The sequence below is a fragment of the Apaloderma vittatum genome, unplaced genomic scaffold (assembly GCF_000703405.1).
Source record: "Apaloderma vittatum isolate BGI_N311 unplaced genomic scaffold, ASM70340v1 scaffold34776, whole genome shotgun sequence".
Taxonomy (NCBI): Eukaryota; Metazoa; Chordata; class Aves; order Trogoniformes; family Trogonidae; genus Apaloderma; species Apaloderma vittatum.
The window spans coordinates 1-9,137 of NW_009722883.1; the positions used below are offsets into that span (position 1 = coordinate 1).

Here is a 9,137-nt window from a genome sequence, read left to right on the forward strand (position 1 = left end):
TTCCCTCTGAGAGGCACAGGTGCTCAGATGAGACACGAGTCTAACGCGCAGGGGGTCAGACGTGTCAAGACCTTCCACCGAAGTCAGGTACCTCGCGACTTCTGTCAAGCACTCCCGGAAGCCGATGCTCATGAAATCCATGGCCAGGGAATGAGCGTCAAAATAACCTGCAAGGGGAGAGCAAAAGGATGCATTGAGTGTCAAGCCAGCTTCCCAGATGACGAAGTTCTTCATGGAAAGAGTTGTGGGATATTGGAACAAGCTGCCCAGGGAGGTGGTTGAGTCACCATCCCTGGATATGTTTAAGCATCGCTTGGATGTGGTGTTGCGTGATAGGGTCTAGGGGTGAACTTGCAAGTAGAGTTAATGGTTGGACTCAATGATCCCAAGGGTCTTTTCCAACCTGGATGATTCTGTGTGTTTCTGTGTGATTCTGTGTTAGAGGTGACAGGGCTAACCCGGTCCTTGCTCTGCTGCCATGTACAGGTTAAGGTCTGCAACGTGAGAAGTTTGCTCTCTGATCTGTAAATTATTTGTGTGGCCATCCCTGTAATGCAATAGGCTGCAGTTGTTTTTGCAGACAATATACAAATGAAAAGAATTAAGTCCATAAATACTTGTGATACTTAAAAAGGCACACAATGCCTCTCCTGAAATTCCTCAGCAAGCTGCTGCAGTGCAGTGTTGATCCTGTGCGTGTGTGTGTGAACGAGATGTTTATCCACACAAAGAAACAGGCTGGAGATCAGAGAGCTTGCATGTATTACCCTGCCTTCTCTTCCCTACGCTGGCATTCATTGTAATGCTCTCAAACTACTTCTCAGTGCAGTGAGATAGTTGTTGTAACTGCTGCCAGGGTCCCATCTACTTCACAGAGTCATTAAGACAATATGACATACGGTGTTACTTAACTACAAACTAAAAACATCTTGTCATGACTCTGCACACACACAATAAAAAGCTTTACTGAGAAAACGTTTTATGTAATGCCATTGCTAATTTGGAGATGGAAGACTGACAGTCATATGGCCCATGAGGTATTTCAACAAACAGCAACTGGAGCTCCACAGGCTTAGGACAAAAAAGCATATAAAAAGAAAAGAGAAGTCTTATTAAATGCACATGAAATGATACTCCCTTTATAAAAGCATCTAGCATCAAATCTAGTGCTTGAGCTACAGATCGTCAACTACAAAAACCTATTTTGGTCTTCAGAATTTTCCTGGTTTAGTATAAAAGTAGTCTCCCTGAAGAAATAATGTTCCATCCACTCCACATCACTAGTACGGTGCTTTTTCCTCTTGCTTTCAGACAAAATTTTTAGGTACGTGTGACTATGCTGTATGTTAGTATATAGAGATCAAATACCTTAATTATGCAGGAATGAAATGCATTAGGACTTGCACTCTCTGGCATGAAACAAACTCAGTCTTCGTGAAAAATGCTAGCACCTTAGATAGTTGTTTTCACTTTTATTGACCTTCAAGCAAGAACAGAGCCTTTCTATTGCTGCATGCCCGCACTACAGAATTAACTTGGGTAAAGATGTCGCCACAAATCCCCCGCTAGCCATATATATATACCCCTTTTTGTCAAATTACGACAGCCATTTTGACACAGGCTGCCCTGCTCATCCGAGGCTGTACGAAACCCAAGACAAACGCTGGCTTGGCCAGCAGGTCAGTGAGCACGAGGGGTCGAGGACTAGTCTCAGCAAGCACGGACTCCTCACAGCTTTTTCTCCTGCCGAATCCACCGTGACCAAGCGACCTGTGGAGATGCCGAGGTTTGAGCGAACTCCTGAGAAGCAAACACCAGGCAGGAGAGCAGCAATGAGCTAGCAGGGTACCTGCTCGGGTGCCAGCCAGCTTGGCACGGGGACTGCCTCCACCCCGGAGGCTCCAGAACCTCCAGTGGCTTCAGAAGGGCTGACAAGCAGCCAAAGCTGCCTCCCAGCTCTGGCCATGAGTCAGCCAGCCTGGGAGTCCTGAGAGCGCGCGGCTCAAGCCAGGGCTTCCCGGCCTCCTTCCCTTTGGACCAGAGGAGACGTGGGGGATGTGGTTGTCACCAGCCTCCCCTGAGTCTGAGCTTCTGGCTCTGTGACGAGCCGTGCCAAAAGCCCTGGTGATCCTGGCTCCCTCTCAGTCTCCTATGGTGGCCGAGACAAGAAAACAGAGGGAAGATGAGAGCTGTGACTCCCAGGCTCCTTTATGTTTTGATTTTGATGGTTATCTTTTCCAGGTTCCCCTTTTGTTGGCTTATGCCTTCGGTAAGAGACTTTAAAATGTTGTTTCTCGTTTCTTTCCAAAACCCAAGAACAGCCCCCCCCAACATGTGTACATGCCTGCGTTTTGTAGAGAACAGCAAGTCTCATTTTTACTTCAGCTATGCTGGTAACCTACCTGCTCTGCACACAGGACACTGGCTAAGCCATTTTAGCTATATTAACCTGTGTTGCTAATCCACATGTCAGTCACCCAAGCTAAATTTGCAGTGAAGCTGCAATAAAACCACACTGAGGTCCCAGCAAGCGACTTACTGTTGACAAATTACTCCTCCCCTGTGCTTGCTTGCACCGTCAGGGAAAAGCCCTGGCCCCAGGCCAAAATAATAACTCTGCCTGAACATGAGACCATTGCCTGCACCTGCACCAGGGAGGCAGAAACACAGAGTCCGTGCAGGACCTCAGATGCAGCAGCCTGCCTGCCTAGGCAGTTCCAAAAAGCAGAGAAGGGACAGGAGCCACATCAGATTTTCTTCCACTTTGTCTGCCTAAGGCTCAACACACTTAGCAGTGGCCAACTCCACCCCAGTTTCTCTAGCCCCCGGCATTCCCTGTTACGAGTGTCCTCCATTTCTGCGTGAGCACAAAGAAGACGAGCCCTCCCCGACCTTCAGTGCAGGGGAGCATAAGGGCATCAGGATCCATTTCTCCCTGCTGCAATAATAACATTTGCCCATCGGAAAAAATGATGGAACAAATTTTTTTGATGATCCAAAAACTTTTCTGGCTCACTAGGTGAGTTACAAAGTGGGAACAACTGTGCTTGCAAATAAGTATCTGCCTTAAAAAGACCCTAAGAAATTATATTTAAAGCTGTGACTTAGGTTGCAAAGTAAAACATTAAGCAAGCAGGAAATGCAGGCTTAAACTTTGCCCGGTAGTAACTCACAAACCTCTTTTTCTTAAAGTTTCTTAATCCATGCAGTGAGATTACTCTTATCTCTGTGTCAGAAGGAGAAGATAAAGCCATAGTATTTGTGAAGCAACCGGGTATTATACTGACGTGCAACCCTCAATGGACCACCGTGCAGAAAGCGGCTGCGGATATAAGCCGGTGTCGTGGCGGTGGCAGACCAAGGAACAGATTGCGGGACCTGGGACTGCTAACAAAATCCAGTTTGTCCTGCCACAGTTCAAGGCTGGGCCTCTGCTGACACCTCTCTCTGCCTCACTACTCCCATCCCAGCCACTTCATCCCCTTCTTCACTAGCTGGGCCACCTGACCTGACCCAGTTATAATATAAACCCCCACGCACTTTTTTCGGGCGGGGAGGCAAGAGAAGAAGGGTTCCTAGTAAATGAGGCTTCTGATCGTCGCTGTCGACATTGGAGGGGTGGGGAACGCAGCTTTCCAGAGGAACAATACACAGCGTGAAGCGGGGGTCAGGTCACACGGGGAGGGTGAAGTGAAACAAGAACCTCTTCCCTCAGCAACTGAGCGTTGTTCACGCCGTGCACCCGGTGAGACAGAGCTCGTGGACAACAGGCGCGCAACCAGGGCTGTAAGGATGGCACTGTCACGCACACGCACGGAGGAACTGAATTCAGATTGCACAAGCATGATCCATTCTGGTGTTTCGTAACTTTCAAGAATGTAGCTTTACTGACTGAATATTACTCTTTAAAGGACATTTTTAGATATAGAAATTAACTTATTTTTTAAATTTTGCATGTTTTCTGAGGAATCAAGAGGTGTGTCTGTTCTATGAAGGGCAATAAAATTACTTTCTTAGAGAACAAGCTATCCATAAATTTTAAGCTTAAACGGACACTCAGCAAAAGCCTCTTAAGACCTAGAAAATACATATGTCAGCTTTGTGTTAATTTTCAGAAATGACAGCCTTTCCTATTTGTTGTTAAGCATGTACTGATTATAAGCTGAATTCTATAATCACTGTAAGGTACAGAAAGGAGCAGTAATTCAGTCAGGGACTAAAAAATTTTGAGTTTAATTAAAAACAGGAGGGAGCGAGCAGCAGCTGCCTCTTTTCTAGCCTTCTACCTATATGGCAGAATGGGTCAATGAGAAAAATCGTCTGGTTCCCATTGCACTGATCTGAGCCATAACCACAGTCGATGGCACAGGACATGGGACCATGCTTAGAGGAGGCCAGCACGTTTTTCTCTCCAAATAAGTTCCAAAATCATGACTACACAGAATACCTCGTGGGTGGCTGAAATAATTTGGCCTCCCGGCTTGGGACTGTCAGCTTGTACAAGCGAGGTACGCTCGACTCCCAGCAGTCAGATGATCCAGTGGGGTCAACCAGTGCAGCCTCTGAGTCATGCCAGTACCCACTCCCAGGGAGCCGCCACCCAGACCCCCTGACACACAAATACAGTGTGAATATATACAAATATGAGTGCAGAGAGCACTGCTACCTGTCTGCCTGTCTGCTTTGGCAGATAACTGGAGCTGCATTGAGCAAGGCTGGGTTTTGTTCTGGTAAGACGGTCTAACCTGGCATTTAAAAGTCTTTCCAGAACAAAGAAGATACATAAACAATAATGAAAGTTCCTCTCCATCCACTTCCTTCAGTATAGCTGCTGGGTAATGAGGTTTAGCATGGTTTTTGTGCTACACAATTGTTGCCACAAACCTCCTGTTTATGTTTGGTGTTTGTGTATTTGTTTTGTCTCCCTGTGCAGATTTCAGTGCTCTTTGGAAACCCCAAACAAATCTCTGACTGGGCTGCCTGTGAATGAAGCCTTTACTCCCACAGTGTTATGAAAGCAAACACAAGCCCAGGGTCAAGTGCTTCTTTTGTCCCAGTAGTTCTTTCCCACGAGTTCAATCCTGCCATTAGCATTGATTTCCACTCCTTTAATCTGGAAATGCCTATCACAGCTCCTCAAAGCATTTTTTTTGCTGAGTTTTCCCCAAATATTAGAAAAGAAACCATCAATTCCTTACCTTTACCTCCCGTTGCCTGCAGCATCTTCAGATGATCCACTGTCATTTGCAGTATTTCTGCTTTTTCTAATTTGGCAGATCCCTTTGAGATAAGAGACTCATATAAATAACGGCTTACAAGTACTAGAAACTTCAATTTGATATACTTTTCACTGAGTTCAGCCTTATGGTTTCAATCTCTCATATCATCAGGACATTCTCGGCTTAATCCTTTCACAAGCATCTGCCTCCCAGACTTTGTCTAAGGACTAAGCAGAATTTTGCTATTGCTCACCGTAGGTCTGGCCTTGAAGATAGCGTAGAGATGACATCTTCATGAAATGTGACATACGTAACATTCTGGACTTTCTTTTAAACCACAAACACAAATGGAGAGCTGGCGGGACAGGTCTGCACAGCTAGCGACAAAGACCTTGTCACAAGATTTTTTTTTTTCTGCTTTTGCCAGTAGGTGTCCCTGTGGACACACACCCAAAAGTATCTCTCTCAATCGCCTGTTAATTTTTGACATGTCATTTGGCTGCTGAAAATTCTGTTCTCATTCTCGACTGAAAAACAGCTGCACAGTCCACAGCATTTAAGTAGTAAGAGGCCTAGTTTGCAGAGATCTGAAGCTAAATACTGTGGGGGAAAAAAAAAAAAAAAAGAGTTCAGCTCGTCTGTCAATAACAATCTTTTCTGTTACTGGGTCTGGCTTCCAGAGCTACAATAGGTGCCAGAAAAGTACAAAATACAACCAAAAATGTAGTATTAATTTATTAATGCATAAATAAAACTATTCTGTATGGTGGCATTCCTTTCAGTATCTGCACACGGCCGAGTTCGCCACACAAATGTTACTCCAGTGCAAGACACCATCCCTTGACATCAGTTAAAACCAGGGCTGTGCAAGCCGCAGCCATCGGCAGATCGCATCCTGCAAGCCAAATTTTTCTCCCAGTTACTGCCTGGACTGCCTCGCTGCCATCCGCTGTCCCACAACCTCAGCTGGCATCACCCGGGTTGCACGCGTGCAGGTTAGGTAAGGCTTAAACCCCCTGCCCCAGCCCCGCTTCGCCAGCGCTAATCTCTGCGAGGGACTCTGGAGAGCGGATCTGTGATTTGGAGAGGGAGGGAGGCGGAAGCGAAACTAAACCTCCAACTTGGAAACTTAAGTGAGCTGAATGTCAAGGAGCTGGAAAAGGACTGATGACTTTGGCCTTGGCATATTCCAGAAAAATGGTGGGGCTTTCTGAACATAAAATACAGCGTGCGCTCATTTCTACGCAGATATGCATTTTTTCAATCCCCCTATCGCTTTCGGCACTTTCCCTGGACAAAGGTTGCCGCGTGTGTGAATTTTTGGTCAGAATTCCCCATTTTACATGCGACTACATCCTGTAGTTTTCTCAGACTTCATCTTTTCCATCGACACAGGACAAGTCGTCTCAGTGAGAGTGACTAATAGCTAAAAACTGCATGGTGCTGGGTAATTTCCAAAGGCTCTGTAGGACTTGTTTTATAATGTTTGTGGTTTTCAAGAAGTAAACAATAAAATGAGACAAACAACCGTTGTCCCTTGCCCCTGTTTATCTAGCCGAAAATATGTCTGTCATTCCATTTTGTCAGAACCTATAGAGGGGCACAGTTACAACTACTAGCTATTAAAAGTGTAATGCAGGTGATACAAGTGATGCTCTCACCATGATTACAGTATTTAAAATTTCTTTGTAGCTTTTGTTCAGACTAGAGATGAAACAGGCCTAATACAGTGCGCTGCTTGTCATGCAATTGCCACTGGCATTCAGCACCTTGCAATCCTGCTCTCAAATTTTACTTTCTGTTTTTTATTTTTCTACTATGAGGAAATTGGGTTCTTTATTTTCAGTCGATTCCTTTTTATTGAAACGCAATGTCAACTGCACCTAGCCATAAATCTTCAAATACCTCCACCAAAACAGAGACAAGGCTAAATATTTAATCAAAGCCCTAAAAATTAAAATCAAGGTATGGAAATAAATAAATAATTTAATTTGAACAGCATAAATGTAATACCCTTTTTACAGGATATACTATATTCTAAGGTTTTGGACTGTAATTTCATGACCAAGTTGCTGAACCAAAGTTACCTGAAACAAAGTTAGCCGAATCCTTCCAGCCTTCCCAATAAATACTTTCTCAGTGAAAGTCTCTGAACATATCACTGACTCGCTAGCTCACATGACATCGGTCTATTCCCCCTCCCAATGCGGTGGTTCCAAAGAACCATTTTAAAACATGAATAATCCAGACTGTCTCTTATCTTTTTTTTTTCAGGAAACTGCATTGATTAGTTTGCAGCTGAAATTACAGATTAAAAATTAAAGGTTTCTAAAAGTAGGGGCAATGGAGATTACAATTAAAAATTTAGACAGAAGTCTAACTGACATACAGGTTTGGGAGAGCTGTGGTTATTATTTATAATCTTTTTTAAATACGGAGTAAAGCGCATTTTTAACAAAACCACTACTGGAATTCATCGAAAGAACAGAGGCAACATCAACACAGCTACCCTTAAGGGAAAAACAAGCCAAAGAATGGAAATGTTTTTCAGCCTTATAATGAATTATGTTTCTAATAGTTTCTCCACAAGAAAGCATTTTATTGAAATGCCTGCTTTGTGCCAGATCAGGACACATACAATATTATTCTAATGAGTTTTACAAGAGAGCTGACATTGCCAGATGAGATACAGAATTTAAAAAAAAAACACACGCTTACTTGTTTTTCAAAAGCAGTTGGCACAAGCCGCCTCAGCTCTGATAAACTGTTATTTATACGATCACGGCGCCTTTTCTCTATAATCTATTTCCAAAAAAACAAAACACATTAAGTTTATAAAAAATGTTGAAGGTTAGAATCACAGCAGACATGCAAATTGTCACACAGGAAAAGAATTAAATGTAACGTACCCCTCTTCTTTTCTTTCTGGCCATAATCTGAGATGTTGTTGTTGGGGAATTCGATCGAATGACAGAGCTATTACTTTGCCTGTGAAACAATAAAAGTTTGTCAGGTGTTGCACACTTTGACACTGCTCTTTGAAGATACCTTAAGTCACTATATTAAATGTGCGTAGTCCCTCTCATGACATTTTCAGCATAGAGAAGACATGTTTTGCACCACGTAATATTTTTAGAGAGAGAGGTCTTTCATTTTCGATTGCTCCAGCATAGCTTTTGAATTGACAGAACGCTCCATTGGAAATAAAGTCCCTTTCTGGAGATGGTTCACGGCCCAGCTCAGCTGATTTTGCTTTCATTGCATATAAAGCCCTGCCTACCAAATACAGGCTGAAGAACTGAGTCCAAAACCACGTGAACCATCTCCATATGCTCACGGCAGTAGTAAGTACACGTATTCGATGCCACAACCTCTGCCTGGCTGCTCGGTTTTGACATTCCTGCCCATCGCTGCAGGAAGCAAAAGATGCTCAGGTACGCAGCCACTTGCCCAGCCTGGGCCTGTTGTGTTGCCCCGCATCAGGAGCAGAATTCAAACCCCACTTTCAAAACTACATTACCCGGGAGAGGGCTTTTACTTCATCGCGAGCGAGCAAAAAAAAAAAAAAATCCAGTAGCTTTTAATATTCATTTACCCACTGACGCGGACGAGATGGGGCTCTCATGCATGTGCCCCTAATTTGGCAAGGCCACCTCTGAAGAGCAGCGCGGCCCCTGCGGAGCCCCCAGGCCGGCTCAGCCCTGCCTTGGGCAGGATCTTTGCTCCAGTGACCGTCCCACCGCTGGGCAGCACAGCCCCCCCCCCAGCGCCGCCGATCCCTTTAGGTTGGTCGGCCTGCCCGGGAGCTAGCTGGGAGCTAGAAAAGGTCTGATTGAAAATGGCAAATTAAGCGGAGCTAATGAACTGCAGCCCGGCGGCTCACAAGCTACTTGATCGCTCCGCAGAATTTCAAGGCTC

General features: G+C 44.7%; 1 protein-coding gene across 1 annotated transcript in view; it reads right to left on the bottom strand.

Moving 5' to 3' along the window:
- Positions 1–3: 3 nt before the first annotated feature.
- LOC104275855 (hairy/enhancer-of-split related with YRPW motif protein 2) overlaps positions 4–9,137 on the bottom strand; it is a gene marked incomplete at its 3' end in the record, with an annotated part of 9,491 nt that continues 357 nt past the window's right edge. Inside the window, exons 2-5 of the mRNA XM_009871916.1 lie at positions 8,129–8,207; positions 7,938–8,021; positions 5,199–5,280; positions 4–167 (exon numbers count right to left, since the gene is read on the bottom strand). Of these exons, the coding sequence (XP_009870218.1) occupies positions 4–167; positions 5,199–5,280; positions 7,938–8,021; positions 8,129–8,207 (409 nt within the window). The remainder of the gene's footprint in view (positions 168–5,198; positions 5,281–7,937; positions 8,022–8,128; positions 8,208–9,137) is intronic.